At 41.3% G+C, this 25,510-nt stretch overlaps 1 protein-coding gene across 2 annotated transcripts in view; it reads left to right on the forward strand.

The window, feature by feature from the left end:
- The window catches only part of FZD3 (frizzled class receptor 3), a 71,423-nt gene extending 47,454 nt beyond the window's left edge, over positions 1-23,969 (forward strand). For both annotated transcript variants that reach the window (XM_056113932.1, XM_056113931.1), the window contains exons 5-7: positions 8,188-8,336; positions 12,882-13,115; positions 20,997-23,969. In XM_056113932.1, the coding sequence (XP_055969907.1) occupies positions 8,188-8,336; positions 12,882-13,115; positions 20,997-21,210 (597 nt within the window). In that variant the 3' untranslated portion in view covers positions 21,211-23,969. The remainder of the gene's footprint in view (positions 1-8,187; positions 8,337-12,881; positions 13,116-20,996) is intronic.
- The last annotated feature ends 1,541 nt before the right edge of the window (positions 23,970-25,510 follow it).

The following is a 25,510-nucleotide window of genomic DNA, read 5'->3' on the forward strand; positions in this document are numbered from 1 at the left end:
CCGGGCTCCTAATCCTGGTCTAATCCTAATTGCAAAATCAGCATTTTAATAAATGAAAATTGTGAGTTTCCTGAAAAATAATTCTGATGGTTTAGAATTTGATATTCATGAAATCCTAAAGTTTGGTTGCCCCTATTTGGGGCGGAACTTCCCTTTGGGGCTACAGTTGGTGGTGCTTAGGCGCTACTCTTGGCTCCACGTTTCATTTGCGACTGTGCTTGGGGCCATGGCAGTACTGGGGGCTGATGTCAGGGCCCTGGTTCAGCCCTTCGAGCTGTCTCCCGAGCTTCTGCTTGTACTTACGTCTTTCCAAAATAAAAGGTTTTTAAAATTATTTAAAAGTAGTAGGAAAATAGGAGATGAAGCTTTTGTTTTATTGTTTTACTTCATAAATCATATGAATGCAGAGCAATTTTGAAGCATTTCAGAAGACTATTCATTTATTTATTTATTTGTTTATTTTTATTAGTGAAACACCATGAGGTACAGTTGTAGACTTAGAAATTTTTGTGCTTGGGTTTCAATTATACAGTGTTCCAGTACCCATCCCTCCACCAGTGCCCATTTTCCACCACCACTGATCACAGTATCCCTCCCACCCCCCCCCTTCACCCCTAATCCCACCCTGCCTCTGTGGCAGGGCATTCCCTTTTGTTCTCTCTCCTTTTGGGTGCTGTGGTTTGCAAAAAAGGCATTGAGTGGCAATCATGTTCGGTCTATAGTCTACTTTCAGCATGCATCTCCCATCCTGGGAGGATCCTCCCAACACCCTTTATTTGGTGCTTCCTTCTCTATCTCTATCTGAGCTGCCTTTTCCCCTAGCATGTGCGGCTGGCCTCTAAACCATGGAGTGAACCTCCTGGTACTTATCTCGGCTATTCTTGGGTGTTAGTCTCCTATTTTGTTACTTTATGTTCCCCAGATGAATGCAATCTTTCTATGTCTGTCCCTCTCTTTCTGACTCATTTCGCTTAGCATGATACTTTCCACGTAGTACCACTTGTATGTAAACTTCATGACTTCATCTTTTCTAACAGCTACATAGTACCCCATTGTGTAGATATACCAAAGTTTCTTTAACCAGTCATCTGTTCTCAGGCACTCAGGTTTTTTCCAGATTCTGGCTATTGTAAACAGTGCTGCAATGAACAAACAAGTGCAGATGTCACTTCAACTATTTTGCCTCTCTGGGATATATTCCCAGGAGTGGTATCCTGGGCCAAATGGGAGTTCAATTTCTAATTTTCTGAGAATAGTCCATACTGTTTTCCAAAAGGGCTGAACCAGTCAGCATTCCCACCAGCAGTGAAGGAGGGTCCCTTTCTCGCCACATCGGCGCCAACACCGGTTGCTTTTGTTCTTTTGGATGTGGGCCAGTCTCTGAGGTGTGAGATGGTATCTCATTGTGGTTTTAATCTGCATCTTCCTGATGATTAATGATGTAGAGCATTTTCTCATGTGCTTTTTTGCCATTCGGATTTCTTCTTTGAGAAAGTTTCTGTTCATTTCATTGCCCCATTTTTTGATGGGGTTGGATGTTTTCTTCTTGTGGAGTTCAACCAGTACTTTGTATATCCTTGATGTCAACCCCTTGTCAGATGTGTATTGGGCGAATATACTTTCCCATTCTGTAGACTGTCTTTGTATTTTAGTCACTATTTCTTTTGAGGTGCAGAAGCTTCTTAGTCTAAGATAGTCCATTTGTCTGTCTCTGTTTTCACTTGCTTGGCCAGTGACGTGATATCTTTGAAGATACCATTAGCTTCAATGTCATGGAGGGTTTTGCCAACCTTGTCTTCAATGTATCTTATGGATTCATTATGATGTTGAGGTCTTTTGATCTTACTTTTGTACATGGTGTTAAGCAGAGATCTGAGCCCATTTTTTTGGGGGGTATGTAGCTGTCCAGTTTTGCCAGCACAATTTGTTAAAGAGGCTTTCCTTGCTCCACAGAAGACTCACTTTTGGACCCGTCTGTCTCAGGCCAGAGCCATTGTACAGGTAGGGTGTTTGCCTTGCACGTGACTGACCTTGATTCCATCCCCAAGATCCCATATGGTCTCCCGTGCCTTACCAGGAGTGATTCCTGAATGCAGAGCAAACAAACAAACAAAAAATACCTGTCTCCTAGATAGTGTTTTTGGACTGAAGTTAACCAGGGTAGTGCTGGACAGTCAAAACTTGTTTCCTGTTTCATTACACTGTTTCATTTCATTACATCTCCAACAACTAATAAATTCTTAATCCCCCCTTTTTTATTTTACATTTCGATAACAGAGCTTTTTAAAAATCATTTTTCATTTGATTTATTTTTGGAAAAACTTTTTGTCTGTTTACTTATTTATGGCTTCTGGACCATGCCTGGTGATGCTTGGGAGCAGCGTTCTGCTCTGTCCTTCAGGATCGCCCCAGGGGTGCTCAGGGGACAGTCTGTGTCAGAGTTTGAACCTGCACAGCATGTCCTCCAGCCCTGGCTGCCTGGCCTCTTCCTAATTTTTTTAATACAAGAAAAAGATGATACTTTTAACCTGATGAAAGGACATCGGTATACTGTGACTGAAGATTAGAGTTGCTTATATGCATGAACTTGTCTGTGTTGTCTGTATGCAAGATCTACTTCTCTCCAGTTTACCATTGCATCTGTTATGACAAAGTGTAGGTGTTCGCATTGTTTTTCCATTTTCTAGTTACTTCTAGTTCATTAAGACTAACTTCAGAGTGATGATCACCTCTCACCTTCCCAGGTGTAATTTGGATGGAAGTTCAAAGTATTGTCCTTAGCTCAATCAAAAGCAACTTCTGAAAAAGTGAACACTTGTATTTCACAAGACAATCAAAGGAAAGGAACAATGGACTAGAATTGAGATAGCCGTGCTGTTTGGGTTGCTGTTTTCAGTTATTGAGTGAGTTTTGGCTTCAGGCCCTTCTTACCTCATTTGTGAGTTTTCTATGAGGCTGATTGAATAGTGAGTATAATATATCCAGCGGTCGGTATGGAAGTTTGAGAGAATATTCTAGGGAGGACTTCTATGAACACTTATGCTCTGTACCGATCAATTCTTTTCCTCTCAAGCAACTTTTGCATTATTTCCTGGCTATTGACTTTGTCTAGCTAGTCAGATTTCCTTTTCACTTGGGAACATGGGTGTCCCTTAAATGAGGACATAATTTTTTTCTTTAATCTTTAATTTTTTTATTTATCTAAAAGTAATTGCCCAGAGCTTTATGGCAGCAATTGGTAAATTGAATCTAAATTGCTTAACTTTCCTCATTCCATTAGCCTTGCATTTGAATTTCAAAGGAAGAATCATTTCAAGTCAGTTTCTGTGTTTGAGAAGAAAGTGAGCTTGTTTGCAGAATATTTTAAATGTGGAGTTTGTGCTTGGTGAAGCTTGAGTATTGATTTTAAGTGCACTATACTTATTTCTCCCTGGGTTAAAAATTAATTAAAGGATGAACTCAGAGAACGAGTGTAGCTAGATATAAACCTAGTTAAAGGAGTGACTTACTGGACTGCGTGGTGCCTCTCGTTTCCAAACCATCCCCTCCATTGCAATGATAGAAGCTCTGACTTCCCTGTTGTCCTTTCTTTGTCTTTATTTAAAAGTATTAATGTTTCAAAATAAAGAATAAAGTGTGAACACGGCTAGACCTGCCAACCATTGCATAAGTTGAACTATCACAAAATACCTGATATCCCGCCCTGATAGAATCTTCCTTTCTTAAATATCATATTAGGCCAGAGAGAGAGTGCAGGGATAGTGCCTGTCATTCAGCTGACACTACAGATGGTTCCTCAAACACCACCAGGAGTTATCTCTTAGCACAGAGCCAGGAATAATCCCTGAGCACTGCTGGAAGTGACCCGAACACCACACCCACCAAAAGAGGTAGCGCGTTCAGTTAAACCTCGGTAATGTTAAGGGCAAAACTTCATTACTTAACAAAACAAATTAGTAAAATTAAAATGTAATATCATTACCAAAAGTGTTTTGCATATATTCATGTATAATTTTTCCTTTAAACATTATAGTATTAAAATTGGATTTGCTTTCTTCAGGTTTTTCATTAAGAAGACTTTATTGTCTATATAATCTTATCTTTTTTTCTAATTTAATTTTAATTGATTCATGTAGGATCATCATTTTCTGTTAGGTTATAAAAACCTTGTAGGAAAGAAAACCTTAAGGTCTTCCTAAATCCAGCCACCATTATTCTTCCTTGGTTGATTTGTAATGACTTAATGTAATGTTAATTTATTATCTGTGATTGAGTAGTACAATGCTTTTTTCTTCTGGTCAGTCCTATGTCTTAGTAAGTCACTCCATATATGTAACTTACTTCATCATTCTCTCCTCGTCTGTATCCTGTATCCTGTATTTTTAACCTTCCGTTCTTGTCCTCAGTGCTGTAGTATTATGATTGACCCTTATGTCTGATTCAATAAGTAGGTGTCTTTCGAAGCAGAATAAAATTGAGTAGAGGAAAGCAATGTAATGTAGAAAGTATACAAAATTTGCAATCAGAAGACTTCCATTGTAGAACTATTGTCAGTGAAAACCTAATTAACATTATTTTTACATTCACTTTCTTTGACCACAGGCCGAGTAGAAACCAACATTTTATGATAAACCTTTTTTTTGTTCATTTGTTTTGGGGCCATACCCGGATCACTCCTGGCAGTGCTCATGGGACCATATGGGATGACGGGGATTGAACCCAGGTCAGCCATGTGCAAGGCAAACGCCCTAATTATTGCTCTGGCCCCCTGAACCTAATGCAGATCTAATGGAAAATGTGTCCACAATAGAAAAGTATAGATTCTTCTGAGAGGAAAGAAGCCAGGGGCCCTTGCAGGCTGACACAAAGCCAGAGTCTCAGGAGAAAGAATTGAATTTAAGCTGTCACAATTGCCATAAATGTGACCTTGGTGGCTGGCTGGCCTTCCTTGCCTTTTCCCCCTCTTGTGCAAGGCTTTTCCCCTCCCTTAGCAGAAATAATTTTTTCCTGTTTAAAGATAGTTTTAAGCCCCAGGGTCTTCGATGGATTATGGATATAAAATCGGAAAAACAGTATCAGAAAATATTTTCCACATTATGGTTGAACCAGGTTCTATTGCACAATTGTGTTGGTTACAATTAGAGGGTGTTTTTGGAGCTCAGTTCAGCAGATAGTGAAGATGAGCTGGTCACAGCTATTCAGGCTGATGTAGAAAAGGAAAGGAATTAAAACGGGCCTTTCATTAATGCCGACGTCACCATGCTCAGTAAACAGGCCAAGGAAACCTATCTGATGTACTTTCTCAGTTATATGATATACTTTAACACTAATAGTAATACAGTAGAAGAATGAAGTTTCTCACATGTTTAATAATCTAAGGAACTGAAACATTTTGTGACTTTTTTTCTTAAATAATTCATAGGTATGGGTATTGGAGAGATAGATGAGTGGGAAGGTGAAGCCTTGCATGAGACTGACCTGAATTTGATCCCTGGATGGTCCCCTGAGCACTGCGCCAAGAGTAATTCCTGAGTGCAGAGCCAGGAATTGCTCCTGCACATTGCCAGATGTGGCCCAAAATAAACAAACAAAAAAAAATTCACAGGCGCTTAGATATTTCATAGCTATTTAAGAGTAAAACCTGGACGTGATATTTCCTTTCCTTGAGGTGTTTTTCTTCAGTGGGCTTCACCTTCCCAGCTGGTACACGCTCTGCTTACCTCCCAGCTTCCTGCATTTGTTTATGATCCCCGTCAGGATGGTGGAACCGTGCTCCCTCCCGTAGCCAGAGCAGCAGCTTCCTCGTTCCTCCCCAGTGCCCGAATGTGCTCACCACGCGGAGGTTGCCCGAGTTGCTTTCTCACTGTATCAGAGCATACAATGTTCTGTGTTTCTTTTCTTCTTCTCAGTTCTCCTCTGCATTATTCTGCCTCACAGGGGTTTGGTTGGTGCTGGTATGTCTGAAGTTTTTAGCACTCCCCTCCAGTCGAAGGGTTCCCATTATGTGCACAGGAAGTATTTCTTTCTCTCTCTTTTCTCTCTCTCTCTCTCTCTCCGTTTTGGGCCCACATCCAAAGGTTCTCAGGGCTTACTCCTGCTCGGTGCTCAGAGATCACTGTTGGCAGAACTGGGACATGTATGGCATGCTGGGGATTGAACCCAGATTGACCGTGTGCAAGGCTTACCTTACCTGCTGTACTGTCTCCTGTTGTGCTACCTCTAGTAATGTCCAGGAATGACTCTTTGCTCTGAGTTCAGGGATCCCCCCGGTGGTGCTTGGGGGACCTTCTGGTATGCTGGGGATCAAACCCGGGTCAGATGCATGCAAGGCAAGCACTCCCTGCTGTCTTATGACTCTGGCCCTAGTATTTCTCATTTATTGGAGAGAGCATATTGTCGCCTAGAGCCTGATAGGAAGGACAAGACAGGGTTTTTCCCCGTGCCTCTCCTCTGCTTCTCATTTTCGGGGCAGTAGGGCACAGCCAGCCTACCAGGTGGGAGGTAGAGTGCTCTCATTTTCTCCTTTGCCTAATCTCTGCAGCTGGTCCCTGCTCACCCCCATTCACAAACTGCTGAGACTCCTGCTCCTCCTCCTCTCAGATTTCAGTGCTCCTGACTTTCTCACTTTCTACCTCCAAGCTATCCCATGGCTGAAAGCCATAATGCCCTTCTTGTGTTGTCCAATTCTTTTTTTTTTTTTTTGCTTTTTGGGTCACACCCAGTGATGCAAAGGGGTTACTCCTGGCTCGTGCACTCAGGAATTACTCCTGGCGGTGCTCGGGGGACCATATGGGATGCTGGGAATCGAACCCGGGTCAGCCATGTGCAAGGCAAACGTACTACCCGCTGTGCTATTGTTCCAGCCCCCCTGTCCATTTTCTTTTATCTTATTCCTTTTTGATTATTTCTACCTCAGTCGCCAAGATGATCCTTTTTGTTTTGTTTTTGTTTTTATTTGGGGGAAGGCCACACCAGCTGTGCTCAGGAGTCACTCCTGGCTCTGTATTCAGGAATTATTTCTCTCAGACTTAAGGGCTCATATGGAATGCTGGGGATCCAACCAGAGTCAGCCGCAAAGGAAGCGCTCTGCCCGCTGTACGATCTCTCCAACCCAAGGATGATCCTTTTTTAAACATGAGGTCTTGCTGCCCTTCAGACAAAACCCTCCCAGTGACTTCCTATTACTGGTAGCATAGAATCTGTGATTCTTACTGTTGCCTGCAGTGCCATATGTAATTTGGCTCCCGCCTGCTTTTTTTTGCCTTCTTTCCTGCTGTTCTACGTATGTGCTCAACTCTAATCATGCTGGCCTTCTATTTTCAGAGAGAGAGTGTTCTCTTAGGATTACCGCTAATGCTGTTCCTTCCACTTCAAATACTGTCACTACAGAACATGTTCCAAATCCCTGCATAATTGTATCCTGTTCTCTCCACCCACCACACCATATCCCAAATGCTATTCCCTGTTCTGTATAGTTCTGAGTATATTACTGCCGAAAACAACATGATGCCTTTCTTTCCTTGCTTACTCGCAGCATTCCATCCTCCCCCGGCCCCATTCCTCCCTGTGAAGAGACCTAACAGTGTAGGGGATTCCTAGACTCATTCATTGCTGCTTCTCTGATACCTTCCAGAGTCACCTCCCGAGGCTTAATTTCACATGTATGAAGACAAAGGTGTGAGACCACATCTGTAAGGACTCCAAAGAACCGTATTTTAGAGCGCAGTCAGCTATCCAGAATGGAAGGCAGTGGCTGGCCGAGGTCATTCACTTCAAATCCTACTTTACAAGTGATTTCACCTAGATCGGCTTGCTCTTTCTCTTTGGACAGAGAAAAATATGGGGTGGGGGCGGAAATTTTGATGGTGAATGACAGGAGCTGTGAGCTGTGAAACCCCTGGGATAATCTACAGCTCATTCGAGCCTCTGTACTCATGGCTTATTTTTTGTATTAATCTTTCACTTTAGAGAAGATTATTTTGAGATAAAAATCTATAAGATTCAAAAATCTTATCACATTTTTAGAAGTGTATTTTTTTTGCAACAACACCACTACAGAACAATGTAAGTGCAAATATTCAAATTTGCCATAATAATTTACTATGACTTTACTTTAAAATTTTATGATTGCTTTTAATGGAAAGTTCTTTTTGTATATTGGAAATATTTTTATTTCTCTTCCTGTAGGTTACTCAAATGAGTCGGCCGGACCTGATTCTCTTCCTGATGAAATACTTGATGGCTCTCATAGTGGGAATCCCCTCTATTTTTTGGGTTGGAAGTAAAAAGACTTGCTTTGAATGGGCCAGTTTTTTTCACGGTCGTAGGAAAAAAGAGTAAGTTGAAATTGACCATCAGAATATTTGTGAATCTCACATTCATATCGATTTCTTGTGTTGCTTATGTCATGACAATTTGAATTTGGAGAAAATACTGTGAGTGTCACCTTGGCTGCCACAAGTTATAATTGGCACAGCATCGCCTCAATTGAAATTAAAAATTAATCGGAAAAGATGTCCAGTTAGAGCTAAGGTCTACTAACGATTTGCTGTATTTGCTCCTCTTGATATTTCTGTGTTGGTATAGTTTATCTCCACGTGACTGATAAGAAAGATTAAGAGATTAAGAGAGATGGTACAGCAGATAAGGGGATAAGTCACTTGCCTTGCATGTGGCTGACCCAGGTTCGGTTCAATCCCTAGCATCCTATATGGTGCCCTGAGTACCACCAGGAATAATTTCTGAGCATTGTCAGGTATAGCAAAAAAAAAAAAAAAAAAAAAAGGAGGAGGAGGAAGAAGAAGAAGAGAAGGAAGAAGAAAGAAGATTAAATACCTTGGCAAGAATAGAAGGAGGAGGAGGAGGAGGAGGAGGATAAGGAAGAGGAGGAAATTAAATGCCTTGGCCAGAATCACAGGGGGATTAGATTAGATTCCTACCTGTCTGTTGTTCCTCTCAAGATAGAATTAATGATTTAAGGAGGTAGCATGCTGATCCCATGTTAAACCCCAAATAGACTAATAGCACTAGTGCATAAGGTGAACTCACGCAGTGTCCTGATTTGAGACTGCTCCTTTGCACCACCCTGCTAATCTTCAGCACAGCTGTGGGAGCTCCCCAGGGAGCAGAAGGGCCAGGTGTGCAGCTCTGGGTCAGGAAAAACAGTGCATAGTGTAGGGTTTTTACAAAATGCCCAAAAGCATCTTTAGAGGACATACCTTAGTCCTTTTTTTTTTTCTTTGTATGCCACACCCTGGGCTGGAGCGATAGTACAGCGGTAGGGCCTTTGCCTTGCACACGGCCGACCCGACCGACCTGAGTTCAATTCCTCTGCCCCTCTGAGAGAGCCCGGCAAGCTACCGAGAGTATTTTGCCTGCACGGCAAAGCCTGGCAAGCTCCCCGTGGCATATTCGATATGCCAAACACAGTAACAACAAGCCTCACAATGGAGACATTACCGGGCCCGCTCAAGCAAATCGATGAACAACGGGAGGACAGTGACAGTGACAGTATGCCACACCCAGTGGTGCCCGGGAGTTTCTCCATACTCTGCACTCAGAAATAACTCTTGGCAGTGCTCAGGTGACCATAGAAGGTGCCGGAGATCAAATCTGGGTCAGCCGCATAGAAGACAAGCACCTTGTCCTCTGGATTCTTCTCCAGCTCTGAATTTTTTAAATTCTTAATTCATAAAGAACTTACAATATTCACGTGGGAACAGATTTTTTTTTTTTTTTTGCAGGGGAGAGGGAAGGTGGGGGAATACCTGGCTATGCTCAGGGCTATTCCAGGACTGTGCTCAGGAATCACTCCTGGTGGTGCTCAGGGGACCATATACAGTATGCTAGGGTCAGTTGTATGCAGTGCAAGTGCTTTACCTGCTATACTCCCTCTCTGGCCCAGGAATAAATAATTTAAAATTTTGTACTTAGTATGATCGCTATGTGTATACTATATCTGAATTGAGAGTTCATAGTTTTAGAATTTTACTTCATCTGCGGGCTGGAGCGATAGCAGGGCTGGAGCGATAGCACAGCGGTAGGGCATTTGCCTTGCACGCAGCCAACATGGCCGACCAGAGTTCGATTCCTCCGCCCCTCTCGGAGAGCCCGGCAAGCTACCGAGAGTATTCGATATGCCAAACACAGTAACAACAAAGTCTCCAATGGAGACGTTACTGGGCCCGCTCGAGCAAATCGACGATCAACGGGAGGGCCTTTACCTTTACCTTACTTCATCTGCAGCCTATGGAAAATGATTTTGGGAATAATAGTCTCTGAAACTCACAAGAATACATATGAAATATTGTGCCTTAAATAGGCTAAAGGACTTTTTTTTTAAAGGACTTTTCTTATACAATACAAAGTACCTCAGCAAAACCTCTAATTTCTAAGATACCAGTAATTAGCTATTTCTCTCGGACTAATTAGATCAAGATAAAATAATCACAGTTTAAAAATGTACACTTCTTATATCTCAGACAACTAGTAATTCAGATAATGAAGTTTCCCTTTATTAGTTTATTTATTTTGGGCCACACCCAGCAATGCTCAGGGCTGACTTCTGGCTCTGTGCCCAGGGATCACTCTGGATGGGTTCAGGGAGACCATAGGCAAGCACCTACCTGCTGTGTTATTCCTCTGCACTCCCCGCCCCCCTTCAATGCATTCCCCTTTTAAATACAGCTTTAGGGAATGGGATATTAGCACTGGGAGAGTATTTGCTTTGTATTCATGAGGCTTGGGTTTGACTGTCAGCACTACAGAAACGATCACAATAAATAAATAAATCACTTCAGCTCTGTAAGACAGGGAAGGAAAGAAGGGGCACATTCATTGAACAACAATACAAAAATGTATTTCCTAGCCATTTATTCATCCTCCAAGAAAGCCGTTATTGAGCTAGAGAGAGTCAGGGGCACAAGCTCTGCGTTTCTGAGCTAGGAAGAGAGGTCAGGGGGCAGGGGCACACGCTCTGTGTTACTGAGCTAGGGATAGAGGTCAGGGGTTGGGGCACATGCTCTGCATGCCAGGTTTGATCCCTGACACTCCGTACCTCAACCCCCAGCAGCACCAGGAATGAGCACTGGCATATACGAGCGATATAATAATTATTATAATTAAGTTTTAGAAAATAGTGATCAAGACTGATTTGTAATATAGCTCTATGTGATATCACCATTGGTGATAAAAAAAAGTCGTTTACTTATACTGTTTTATGCTTATTATTTTTCCTGTTTAGTTTTGATACTGTTTTCAGCATATTTCATAAACTTGTATCTTTCATTATTTTAAAATGTTCTATCAAGGGCTAGAGAGATAGCACAGAGGGTAGGGCATTTGCCTTGCACGCAGCCGACCCATGTTTGATTCCCAGCATCCCATATGGTCCCCTGAGCACTGCCAGGTGTAACTCCTGAGTGCAGAGCCAGGAGTAACCCCTGTGCATCGCCGGGTGTGACCCAAAAAGCAAGAAAAATAATTAAATAAATAAAACGTTCTATCATTGTTTTATGATTGACTTCTAAGACATTTAAACTTATGTTCAATCCACAACTTTTGATTTTGTTGAGTGATTTTTAGAAAGCTTTGTAAATCCTTAGAACTTTCATTTCTTTGCCTATAAAATGGGGATCATGATATTTATTAGTGATAGTTTTCTTATATCCTTTTAGGACATTTATCTCTGGAATAAAATCATTCATAAGAGAGCCAGACCTAGCACGATGCAGGCCCTGAGCTCATGTTCATGTTCAGTGTCTCTTCCCTGTTCTACCAGCAGCCTTCAGCAGCAGCCGCCCTGCCGTTGAGCAGTTGGACTGTACTTTCTCAATGTATGACCCAGTCTTTTGGAATTTTATCTACTTTTTATTTAAATTTTTTATCTACTTTTTAAAATTTATCTATTTGGGGGTTGTCGGGCCATACTCTGCTGTGCAAATGCTTAGAGGTCACTCCTGGTAGTGCTCGGGGGACCCTACACAGTGCCAAGTATTGAACCAGGGTTGATTGTGTACACAGCAATTGCCTTTATTCCTGTACTATCTCTTTGGCCCTGGAGTTTTTTCAATAAATCATTGATCTTATTTTAACCTCCTCATAGTCATGTACACAAAATAAGGCATTGATCTTTATTATTAGTTCACTGGCTCTTTTATTTAATTTAATCACTGCTTTGTACAAAATCATAATCATCTCTGCCTTGAATCCTTTCATAGCAGTTAAAAACTTTTTTGTTCCTGCCAATAATTCATATCCTTCTGTTTTCCCCTTGAGTTTTCTATATGTCTGGGATTTCATTGTATATTTGCTCAAATTAATTTTTTATTAGTTTTGTTCTAATTTATGCTCTGTGTTTCTTATAGCACTTTACTACTGCTGTCATAAAAATCAACTTGTAGCTTAAAACAGCTGCTCCTACAAGTTAAAAATTGTTCTTTCTACACTACCACCAGGTCTCTCCTACTACCATAAACTGAGGGAGAAAATAATTTCTCCATAATAGTGTCTTTATACTATTGTACTATTCTTAGAATTCTCAAAGTTTTTTTTAGCTGAAAGGGACATTTTAGAAATCATGAAACTGCATCTTCATTGTTTAGATGAAGAAAGGTGACTGAAAAGGAATACTGACTTGCCTAAGATCACATACTTATTGATAGAGTCGGAGCTGAAGCCCTCATTTCCTTACTCTGACAGGTCTCTCCCTAGTCCCTCCTTAGGGGCAGGGTGATAGGGGTGTGTGTTAGTCTTTCCTCTGGCCAGTTTTACCTTAGACTGAAGATGTTCCAGAGTAGTACCAGTGTGTCTCTGAAGTGGTATTGCTGGATCTGGAGGGTCAGTAACCTATACCTTATTCTTAGCCTCTCTCTGTCTTCCAGGATAGTGAACGAGAGCCGACAGGTGCTTCAGGAGCCTGACTTTGCTCAGTCCCTCCTGCGGGACCCAAATACTCCTATCATAAGAAAATCCAGAGGAACTTCCACCCAAGGGACATCCACGCATGCCTCTTCCACGCAGCTGGCCATGGTGGATGATCAGCGGAGCAAAGCGGGAAGCGTCCACAGCAAAGTGAGCAGCTACCATGGCAGCCTGCACCGCTCCCGCGATGGCAGGTGAGGCCCCAGGCACACACCAACACACACACACACACACACACACACACACACAGTTTAATCCGGAAGAGTGTGGCAGCTGTTCCTGAGCCTTTTGAACTTGGTCCAGTTATTCCAGATGAAGATCAGACTTGGAGCCACTCGAAGAAGGTTAAAGGCACTGAAAGTATTGAGCAAGGAGAGGAAGTTGGGTAGAAGTGGATGGCAGGTGTTTGTGGAGTACCTACTGGGACAGCATGACACTGTGCAGGACACAGGCTGTACAGAGATAATATAAATGTGAGCATTGTCATACTATGCACACAACAGTGTCCCTAAGAAAGATTTTACAGGGCCAGAGCAAAGTACAGTGGATAGGGCATGTGCCTTGCATGCAGCAGACGCAGGGTTGTTTCTCGGTATCCCATGTCATCCCCTGAACACTACCAGGATTAATTCCTGAGTTCAGAGCCAGGAGTAACCCCTGAGCATCACTGAAGGTGGCCCCCAAACCAAAAGAACCTGAGGGAATGTGTGTCCCGGAATCACACCCCCCCACCTCCACCTCCCCCACCACCCCCACACACACATACACACTCACACTGTCCTGTCCTGAAATCATACACATCCGATTGTCCTTAAAAAGGATTTTGAAAAGAGGGTCCTGGAATCACATATGCCTGTCAGTCCAATTTCCTCATTTGTAAATAGAGTTGATAATATTTGGCACGTTAGGAATGTTATAAAAGTCAAATTTAGGATTATATATTTTATTACTTGGAACACTGCCTGTCTCAGCAAGTGCCAGATATCAACTTCCATGATGATTGTAAGTGAACAATTCATATAGACATGTAAATAAGTAAGATGGTCCCATTCCCGGCAGACCCAGGCTAGTGGTCCCAACCCTTTAACGATAAACAAATGTTCCTGTTTGTTTTTGTGCCGCCTCCAGTAGTACTCAGGGCTTATGCCTGGCTGTGTGATCAAGGATCACATGGGGTGGGGCTGGGGAATCAATCATACAGGGTGCTCGGGATCAAACCTAGGTTGGTCTGGCCATGTGCAAGGCAAGCGACCTACCCTCTGGACTTGTACTACATAACAAACTTTTTCTGTAGAGTAACATAATAAATATTTTATAAATAAATAGTAAAATCTTAAAATGGTAAGATATTTTAAGACTTTTTTGGTCCTGAGGCCTCTGACATAACTATTCTGCTGTTTTAATATGAGAACTGCTTACAGGCTAAAGTACGAATGGCTGAGTTCCCCCAAGACTATTATTTACAACAATGGGGAAAGGGAGGTAGGCTTGGAGGCAATTTCTAGCTGCTATGGGAGCATTAAGGAGAGAATGGCTAATTGTGGTGGAGGGTTGGTCTGGGGCACCTCATGGGAGAAGGCTGGGTGTGTTTTCTTGTAGCAACACTAGTGCTTGAACTTCTTTTGGAACTTGAGAGTCAGTGAGGCTTCTGGAGGGTAAGGGTAGGGAAGGAGAGAGAGCCAGGGACCAAGTACTCTGGAAGGGAAATGAAGTGATTGGAGTTGGTAATGGGCGCAGCTGTAGGAAGGAACACACCGAAAATGATTTTTTCCAGATGTCTAATTAGAGCGACAAAAAGATTTTAAAATTCTAGTGCCTAAAATGAAAAACAATCATTCTTCCTTTTAAAAATCTGCTTCTGCGGTATTTTGTTTCCTTCCTGACCTCTCCCCTGACCCAAAAGAAGAAAATTAAAGATTAATCTCTGTTCTAGGCACCTATAGCCTTATAAGAAATAAAGAATATATGTCATTAAAATAATGAATGTTGGGGGCCAAAAAGATAGGAAGCTGGTAAGGTACTTGCCCTGTATGCAGCTGACCCGGGGTTCAATCCCGGAACCCCATTTGGTCCCCTGAGCCCACCAGGAGCAATCCCTGAGTCAGGAGTAAGCCCTGAGCACTGCCAGCTATGCTCCTCTGCCCTCCCCCCCCCATTAAATAAATAAATAAATGAAATAGTGAATATTAGAGATAATTGGAGCTATAGAACTTAAGAAAACTGGAAAGATTGAGTTGGCCCATGAAAACATCTTAAAGGAGCTCAGCAAGAGGATAATGGTGAGGTAGAATCACTTGAATTGTAGTTTTAAGAAGAGACAGGTTAAGAACAAGAAATGGTAAACAGGTAGAGTCCAAATAATGCTGGAGGAAGAGCCAGCACAGGTCAGGGTTGTGTGGGGGGAGAGGAGATCCCGGCTGCCCTCAGGGCAGTGGACACTCTGAAGAAGCTCAGGCTACATGGGTCCAAAACACTTCAGGCCCATCATTGCAAGCGCTATCTCTCCGTGAGAGCCTGGCCTACCTTTCCACTCCTTCACAGTCAGATACCCTCCAGGAACTGCTCCCTTCCCCTGTCTGTGACAGCTGACTGCTTTTTTTTTTTTTTAGTATGATCTATTTTTGTATTGTTATCTTTCTTCTGTCAATTTTGCTGCTCTGGAGAATGAGAAACAGGCCAGGCCCCTGAACGCCCTGTCTCAGCATGTAGCACAATACTAGTGTGTACACACTTGGAGCTGAGTGAATCTGATGAGTAATTACTGACTTTAGGAATAACTCTCCCTTGAAGTCCAGAACCCAGAACTACAATTGGCAGCTTGTAAAGGTCATGCTGTGACGTGGCACAGTGCCCTCCTAGGCCCTCTGCCACACCCTGGGCTTCAGAGCAGATATGAAAGATGCCAAGGCTATTTGGAACCTAAAAAAATCAAAACAACTATTTCCATAATTCCAAGTCATCTCTCGGTGGTTTGTTTTTCTGTTACTTTTCAAGTTTACATGTTAACACTCTCTTTGATCATTATTTTCTCCTCATCTCCAAATATCTTGGCTCTGAGATCATATTTATACACAAACCTGCTTCTCAATACTTTAGTCCAGGGGGTATGGTGCCGCCAGCAGGTTAATCTGTACCTGTGAGGTAAGTGTATCAGCAGCCTGATGGTGCCGTCAGACTTCTAGGTACCCCAAAACTGCCGCTATGCCTTTGACCAGACCCCAACAACTTGGGGCAAAGTTTACCAAAAAGTAAACGGCCAGAAGTTAGGTATGTGGGAGACACACCCACAAACCATCTCCGGCTCAGCTATATAATTGGAGGCAAGACCTCTCTGGTTCCTGATCAAACTGCTTAATGGCCATGATCCCAGAAACTCAGAAATAAATCTCGGAACCCAGCAGCTTTTGGCAGAAATGCGTCCGGTCCCCGCAGTGGGTTACCGGCACTGGGCCACCCCAGGTAGGAAAGGGCGCTGTCCCTCCACCTGCTCCCTCTGGATGGCTCAGTGGCCGCCATCCTCCACAGGCCACTGGACAGTCAGGTTTAGACCCGTAGTGACGAGACACGTGGAGCATCATGGGATGAGGGTGGAACCGTCCCTTTCCTTCCTGCCACCATGAGACCCTGAGTAGCCGCCCATGAACAGCCTCTCTGGCTCCTAATCAAGCTGCTTAAGGGCCATGATCCCAGAGACTCAGAAACAAATCTCGAAACCCAGCGCTTTTTGGCAGAAATGCGTCTGGTCCCCACAGTAGGTTAACGGTGCCAGGCCACCGTAGGTGGGAATAGGCGGGAATAGGTTGTGTGCTTTGGCCTGTTCCCCCTGGCGGTTCGGTAGCCACCATCCTCCAGAGTCCATTGGACAGTTAGGTTTGAGCCCTCAATGACAAGACACGCGGGGCCTCACGGAATGGGGGTGGAACCAGCCCTTTCCTCCCCACCCCAACGAGACCCCGAGTTGCCACCCACGAACGGCTTCTCTGGCTCCTGATTAAGCTGCTTAATGGCCATGATCCCAGAGACTCAGGAACAAATCTCGGAACCCAGCAGGTTTTAGCAGAAATCCCTCAAGATTTAATTGTTAAAATTTTGGAATTTCGAAATTGTGTGGCCACTACTGTGGCCACGCAACATCATATGTAATTCATAATCAGCAATAGAAAACAAATTGTCTACTGTTGCCTTTTAGGCAGATATGAGTGTTGGGGTAAAATCCCAAATAATAATGGTGGATCTAGTGTCGAAATATTGATGTATCAAAGTAGAGAGAGAGTAATGTGGAAATCATCTGCCCCACAGGTAGGGGTAGGATGTAGGTTGGGGGGTAAACTGGGGTTTTTGGTGGAAAATGGGCACCGGTGAAGGGACGGGTGTTTCATCATCATATGACTGAGACTTAAACCCAAAAGGTTTGTAAATGCTCTCACGGTGATTAAATAAATAAATTTATTAGAAGGAAAAAAATAAAAGTAAGGCGGAGTTCATGCCCAATTCAATCAACCTAATCAATGGCTGAATAAATAGCAATAGTCCTACATTAAAAAAATACTTTAGTCCAGATTCATTGAGAGACATTTATTGATCTCAGTGTCCTGTAAAATAAAATAGTCTTAAAAATATGTACTGGGGGCCAGAGCGATAGTAGAGCAGGTATGGTGCTTGCCTTGCATGTGGTCAACCCAGGTTTGATCTCCTGCATCCCATATGGTCCCCCAAGCAGCGTCAGGAGTAATTCCTGAGCAGAGAGCCAGGAATAACTCCTAAGTATTGTTGAGTGTGACCCAAAAAGCAAAATATATATATATATATATATATATATATATATATTTGTACACATATGTCTAATTCAAAGAATAAGTAATTGGTAATTAGAAGAGAAGAGAGTCCAGAAAAGCAGTAGATTAATAGGTAAATAGAGCTGGAAAAGATTTTATGGTAAATAAGAAGGAAAAACTAGGCAATAAATAATGAGACAGTAAAATTACAAGGACTTTAATAATTTTTATTCATGTTGGCAAATGAGATCAAAAAGGAGTAAATCATCTTCAGGCTCTCTGCTATTGACTTGGAATGACATCATATTTCAACAAATTAGCTATCATAATTGTTTTACTTCAGCTTATATGAAATAAAACACACATTTTCATAGTAAATGTTAGAGTGCATAGCCATTGCATTTCAAATGACTATGAAAAGAGAAATAAATTTGGTTGCTCCCATAAACCTAAATATAAAATTAAACCCTGTAATTCTTATTCTCTTTCCTTTTTGGCTTTGTTTTTTGGCTGTGCCAGGAATCAAATTGAGGGCTCAGAGTAAGATCTCTATCTTCCCCTGAGAACACTTTTTTTTTTTCTCATGGCTTTATTTTTCTCTTAAAAATCTTTTAGAAGTCAGGGATTGAATCCAGGGCATAACGCATGCAAAGCATGCACTCTACACTGAGCTATATCCCCAGCAAATTAATTTTTCTATGTAATCGATTTCTAATTATCCATGGGCAGATTGCATGTATTCTAGAATTTCTTTACCTTAAGTAATTAACTGTCAGCACATAATTTAGTGGAGATTTTCCCTGTGAAAAATCTGCCTTATTTGTAATGTAAAGATTTAGGTTTTGCTCTATCTCATGGTGATTCCATTTTTTAAAATTAATTAATTAAAAAGATGTAGTTTTTGTCTTGCTAAAATCTCAGGGCTAGGACGAATGGAGATGTTACTGGTGCCTGCTTGAGGAAATCTATGAACAAAGGGATGACAGTGATACAGTGATACAGTTTTTGTCTTAGAAATACCCAGCCCAGGACTGGAGAGAGCTCAGCTGGCTGAGCACATGGTTTGCATGCAGGAGGACCAGGTTCCAACCCTGGCACTGCATGGGCTGAGGGGAGTGACCCCTGACTGCTACCGGGTGAGGCCTAGAAATAAGTAAAAACACTCGATTCATATTTTTAATAGTTATTTGCCTTTATATTTTAATTAACTTGATATTCCTAAAATACTCTATCATATAATTGCTTTTTAAATTTGAATTAGAAATAGATTTGGAATTGGAGAGACAGTACAGTGAGTAGGGCGTTTGCCTGCACGCAGCTGACCCAGGTTTGATCCCCAGAACCTCGAATGGTTCGCTGAGCCAGCCAGGAATAAGCTTGGGCACAGCCGGGTGTGACCCAAAAACAAACAAACAAACAAACAAAAAATGTGGAGTAAAGAGATGAAAGATTTCTAAGCTGGCAGATCATATTTGGAAAACTCCTTCACACAGGGCAATGGTCATTCTACAAAATGATAACGATTAACTAGAATAATAAACACACTACAAAATGTTTTCATTTGAGAACATTGTGATTCTTTTACCAAAACATGCAAATCAAATTTAAAAGAGTTTAGATCTGTACCACAAAGTGTCTTTTAATAAACAAGAATTGGTACTTTTCCATTAACATGAGAAATATTTTAATTGTTTAAAAATGAGTCTTTAATTTTAAAAACGTCTTTTCTACCTTTTTTTCCCCCACAATTGTTAGACGTCACCTGATGGTGCAGGGACCAAAACCAGGGCCCCCACATACAGAGCATGAGACCCAGCACTTCACACCTTCTCTCAGCCTTTATTCAAGTCGTAAACAAAAAAGCATGCTTTCTTTTGTCATCATTAACAGGACTTCTCCATTTTTATTCCCAATCTAATAAAATCACTTAACAAGACCACTATAAAATGAAAACACCTCAGTAGTGTTTGAATCAGTCTTCAAACTGTTTAAATTTTACAGCGGACTCACTTGCATTGAGTCATGCAACTTATTATTATGAAAGAGTAAGTGAGCACTTTTTGATAACTAGTTCTATAACTGCTTATAATTAGTTCTTTTGATGACTGTAAAATGAATGGCCTGTTATGTCCCTTTTATTTTTAGAAACGTCACCTGATGCTTACTATATTAAAGTTATAACTCGTATTCAGTTAGGTTTTCTTTGAACTTTATTGTCCTGAATTAAATACTCTTAATAAAAGGTGTGCTGTGGGTTTTAGTTTTCTGACCCCTAAGGGAGCTCAGTGAGTCAAATTTGAGCCAGCTCCCACTGTTGCCTTTCCAGATAAGGCCCTTGAGGGAGAACAGAGACCCTCTGTGACCAGCACTGTCAGCTGTTGTCACCCTCAAAAGGAAGACGTCTTACCTGGCCTTGGACTCAGGGAAGAAGAGGCATTTTGCTTTGGCAGAAATCTAGGTTCCACGTTATTCGAATGGTCTGTTGAAATAGCTGTAGCTTCTAGGAAATAAGGCGCTCACAGCCTCCAGTCCTAGAGAGGAGTGACTAAGCCTATTTCCAGGTGGCCAACTCAGCCTTCAGCTGGGTGGGAATGTGGAATTAATCACTACTTGCAGTTCATTCACTGCTTAGTCTCTTTTTTTAGCTTTCACTAATTTCTCTGCTAATTCTATATTCCAATCCTAGTCTTTTAGCCTCGGGATCATTGTCCTACTGTGCTATCATTCGACTCATATCCAGACTCACTGGGACTGTGTCATATTTCTCTGCTGTTCTCCTCAATCCCTGCCCATGGCCCCACTGAACTTTTTTTTTTTTACTTTTCTTAAAATTTTGTTGAATCACCGTGAGATAGTTAGAAGCTTTCATGTTTGCCCCACTGAACTTGAAAGAGAAAAGTACCCAGTCTTCATTCGGGCCCCAACCAGTCGGCTTTCTTTATCAACTTTCGTAAGCTCTAGAACCTCACTTCTGAACTGAGTGAATGGGTGATTTCTGCCCGTCTAGTGAGCCGTCTGAGTAACAGCCGTCATGTTAATGAAATGGCTGTGAATCAGAAATCAGTCATTACTTTTTATGCTTTTTTGCGGGGGGTCACACCTGCCTGTGTTCAGGTTTGGGGAACCCTAAGCAAGGCTGGGGATGGACCCCCATCAGTTGCATACATACTATCACTCTGGCTCCCTACTCTGTAGCTGTCGGTCTCCAAGCCCTTGCACTCCCTGAGACATTTGCATGAGACACGTTAGTGGCCTTGTACACGCTGCGTGCCACCCACTGAGCCAGTTCTCCTCCTCCAGGTACACCCCGTGCAGCTACCGGGGCATGGAGGAGAGACTACCTCACGGCAGCATGTCGCGCCTCACCGACCACTCCCGCCACAGCAGCTCCCACCGGCTCAACGAGCAGTCGCGCCCCGGCAGCGTGAGGGACCTCACAAGCAACCCGCTGACTCACATCACCCACGGCACCAGCATGAACCGGGTCATCGAGGAAGACGGAACAAGCGCTTAACTTGTCTGCCCCATGGGAAACTTGTGCTGTTGAAAAAGCAGGTTTTATTTTTTGCCTTTGCATGACTGATGGCCGTAACTTGCTGTTATCACGCTCTCAGTCAGGTGCAGATTGTCCACTGGAAAAGTAAAATCTTGTCTTTTCTATCGCATCACACTGGGGCACCGAGGCATTCACAATGCCGCCAATTAATGTCATCGCGCCAACACTTATTTCTAGGTTATAAAGAGATTACTTATTTGTCTGGTAAGCATTTTTATAAATCTACTTATTTTATATTTAGAAAACTCCCAAGCGTGTGGTGACTGCTTTGTAGTGAACTTTCATATTCCGAACTAGTCGTGAGAGAACGTTCTGGTAGTTCTGTGAATAAAACAAGAATTTCAGAATTAAATTTTCTATGCAAGATTGACTTCTCAGATTAATAGCAGGACTTTGTAGTTTTCTTTCCAATAAGTGAAAAAGAACTGTGTTTTTAAACCATAGGAGAGTTTGATAAATCAGCAAGGGTATTTTAGCTACTAGGATATGACTGCAACTGAAGAATCTAATCAGTGTACTGAAGGCTTTCTCGAAATTCTGTCAAAACAGTCTTTATCCAGGGAGATGCAGAATGAGGACCAGCAATGGAATGAAGGCAGAGATGGGCATTTTCCCCGAGAATTGTCCTAATCTATTATTTTTGTAAATATTACTTTTATTGGCTGTGTTCTTACAACATCCATATGCATGATGGAAAAAAATTTAATTTATAGCCATCTTTTATCCCATGTGGAAATTTTGATTCCTATTCAGATCTGTTCTTGGAGGCATGTAATAATATAAACATCACGCATTAAGGGGCTTTTGGTGGTAGCAACAGTTACAAAATGGCAGAATGTTCTCTCGGTATTTATGGTTGTACTTTTCTGCAGTGAAATGTGATCTTGCCGAAGCCACCAGGCCATACCCAGGCCCGACTATCAGTGAGTTGATTGTCTGCACTTGCATTGTCAGCAGTAGCATTGAGGCTACAGTTTTTGTCCTATCCTTTATTTTCAGATTCTGGATCATTCCTGTTTATAGCTGATCTATATATACATAATCTGAGTCCAAAGCAGTGATGAATCTGGGGTATTTGAAAATCACTGTAGCTAAATGAAGCATGAGTAGTTTTGCTGTGAAGTATCTTTTAACCTTAAAAACTATTAACTCAAAAATGTTTGACATTTTTGTCGTATAGTGTTTAAATAATTTATGATAAACTGTGAATTTTATCAGGCATGAAATTTATCCAAAGGGAAAGAAAGATTTTGGAAAATGCTCGACGTTTTCTATAGAAAACCATATTTAAACAGGTGATCCTCAGCCATAACTACAGATAAGAATCTTGTGGGGAACTGTATTTCCAGCTCCTTCCTGTCATTGAGATGATAATTGAGAGTTCTTTTGTTTTTCTTTAAGTTTTCAAGATGATTCTAATCACAGCCAGGCTTGAAACCTACTATTTAAACCTTAAACTGACTTGCCCTTGAGGACCATCCGGATGCCATCGTATTGTACCAAGTGGGAAAGCTAGTTGGATTCAGCATTATGCTTTTATATCGTTACCTGATACACAGTAGTTCTCCACTTTATTTGCCATAATAAAACGTGGAATTCTGGGCCCCTCTCCTAAGAGATTCTTCTTCAGTTAATAGAAGGTGGTGTGACTTTCAAAGCTGTACTTCTAAAAATACCATAGATGATTCTTAGACTCAAAGTCCAAGAATCACGTTTTGAAGAAATGTTCCGGACTCTAAAGAGACCTGGCTATGCCATGTGCTAGTTTTCAACCTTTAATAAGTCAGCCTCTCTGAACCTCAGACCTCCTGTTTGTAAGTGAAGACAGAAGATAAATACCTACCTCAAAGTTGTCAACTAGGGATCAAATGAAAAATCCTATGAAAGCTCTTTGAAAACTTGGAAACACGATGAAATAGAAGGAATTAAGCTTATAGAGGATTTAAGAGATGTTTGAGGGTTACTATAGGACCTTCCTAGATATGCTTATTTCAGGTGTACTTTTCTTTCATTTTCTAAGACAAAAAAGTACCCAGACTCAGGTGTTGAAAAGGAGCTTTCATCAGGCACAAAAGCCAGGTTTCTGATAATGATAAGTTGTTTGTATATCATATTGTCTCTTCCAAAGCATATGTATCTTAGTATTTGCTATTGACCAATTTGCATCAGATATATTTTGGCCCCAAGTGTTTTTCTTTTTCCTGTCTTCATTGTCTTTCTCCTTGGAAATGGAGTTAGTGCTCAAGACAGGCAGACTCTGAATTAATTCCCTCATAACTGATGGTTAGCAAACCTTTCTCTGAAGCCAGATTTATAATGACTTAGTTATAAATAAATCGGTTACTCATGAGACTTTTGTCTGAGAATCTCTCCTGAGAACAGCCTGAGAGGACCCAAACAAACATTCAGAAATAAAAATAAGAAGTTAAAATAGAAGGTACCAGTTTGAGCTCAAAGATGTTGTCAGGCATCACCATCTGCATTCTATCAGCAATTGCCAACATGTTAGTCGGTTTCCTTGTACAAGTGGGCCAAGTAGAGACAGCTCAGTAAACATCGATATGGAACTCTTGTGCTTCCTGATTTGGATATATTCCTTTGTTTCTTCTCTATTAAACTACTATCATTATTGACTTACATACAAATGCTATATTGACCTTTCCGTTTCTTTCGGTATTTTGCTTTTTGCTCCACAAAATTTATTATTTTAATGAATACTTTGAAATTCACTTAATTCATTATTTTAGATAACAGTATTTCATCTGTGCTGTATTAGATATCTAACTAGTGATCCAAATTCATAATTTATTTAAAGAGACAGTTGAAGAATTGTAGCAAAACATCTAGCTTAAATCCAGTTGAGCAAGTCTGGGCAGCTTTCTTTCCATATGTTTAACTTAGTATGTTTTGCAGTTGGCATATGATAGTGTTTAGTGTTTAGTCTTTGTTCAGTTGACAACTGAGAAAATAATAGTTCTCTCTAAAATGTTAATATATAATCAAAAGGTTTTTGAAAAGAACTTTGATTTCAGAAATGTTTTATTTAGTAATCTAAAAAGACTCAAGACTATTAAGCTCAAAACAATAATTGTTTTTCAAAGAACAATTGATTAATAACTCAGCAGCTAACACATACTTAAATTTTTTAATGACTATTTAACTGGTTTAATAACACATGTCATTCAACTCACCTTATCCTTGTAGTGAGAGTGTTATTTCAACGAAGTTTGAAGACTTTAAATTTAAAATAAGTGACATCTCTACCACAATAGCAAGTAGCAAGTAAGGAATATATAGATTACACCAAATGAATCATATTTGTCTTAAAGTGACAGTCCATTCTGTTATTTTGATTTAATACGTATAGAAACACAAACTCATTCCAATACCTTATATAAATTTTGAACAGTGATTTGTTGAAGTAGAAATTCATTGGTTTTATGTGGAGTTAGATCTGTGTTCCAGTGGGGTGCATGAATATTCAACCAAACCTTATTAGTATTGATTTTCTTTTTCTTCCACTTCTTAGAGCAGAATTATAAAAATTCTAGGAATTTAATCAAATTAGAAAAAGTTACTACATTTGAACCTACCTCATTAATATTTTTATGATTCTAGAAGGAAATAAGTGATATTGTACCTATCCTAATTTAGGCTCTTTCTCTCTTAAGTATCAGGAACTACTTACATTTCTGTCATAAAATGTCAGATCGCTGGCTGGAGATTAGAAAACACCAGTACCCAAATTTCACTATGGTGATAGTTAAATTTCTTTCAACATGCCAAAGGCACATTAAATATTCTCATACTTAGCATGTTGGTGCCCGCACTGCAATTTGTGTAATTAAGACACATCCGAATGGGAGCCACTGGTGGTCTTTGCCAGCAAACGCATATTTAGTAACTCCTTCAGGCTCTAGAGCAGAGGTTCCGTGACTTCATTGGCCTACTGCCTCCTTTTCAGAAAAAAAAAAAGAAAAAAGAAAATCACTCAACCCCCCCTGGAAACATTCCTTCTTTATGCGAACAAACCAAAAGTGCCCCCAATTGCATTGAAAGCTACTACTAGCCCCCTAACCCATTGTTCCTGTAAGACCCCGGGCGGCCAGTATCTCCCACTTTGGGAAACACCTATCTAGTGCAATGACAATTTTCTGACTTCTAATTCGAAGCCTCCTATTATGCTGTGCGCCAGTCTGGTCTGTTCACTCCATCCTTGGTCACAGTTTCTTCAGTGCAGATGAGGAGAAGGTGGTTT

The sequence above is a fragment of the Sorex fumeus genome, unplaced genomic scaffold (genome assembly GCF_029834395.1).
Source record: "Sorex fumeus unplaced genomic scaffold, SorFum_2.1 ptg000024l, whole genome shotgun sequence".
In the NCBI taxonomy this organism is placed as follows: Eukaryota; Metazoa; Chordata; class Mammalia; order Eulipotyphla; family Soricidae; genus Sorex; species Sorex fumeus.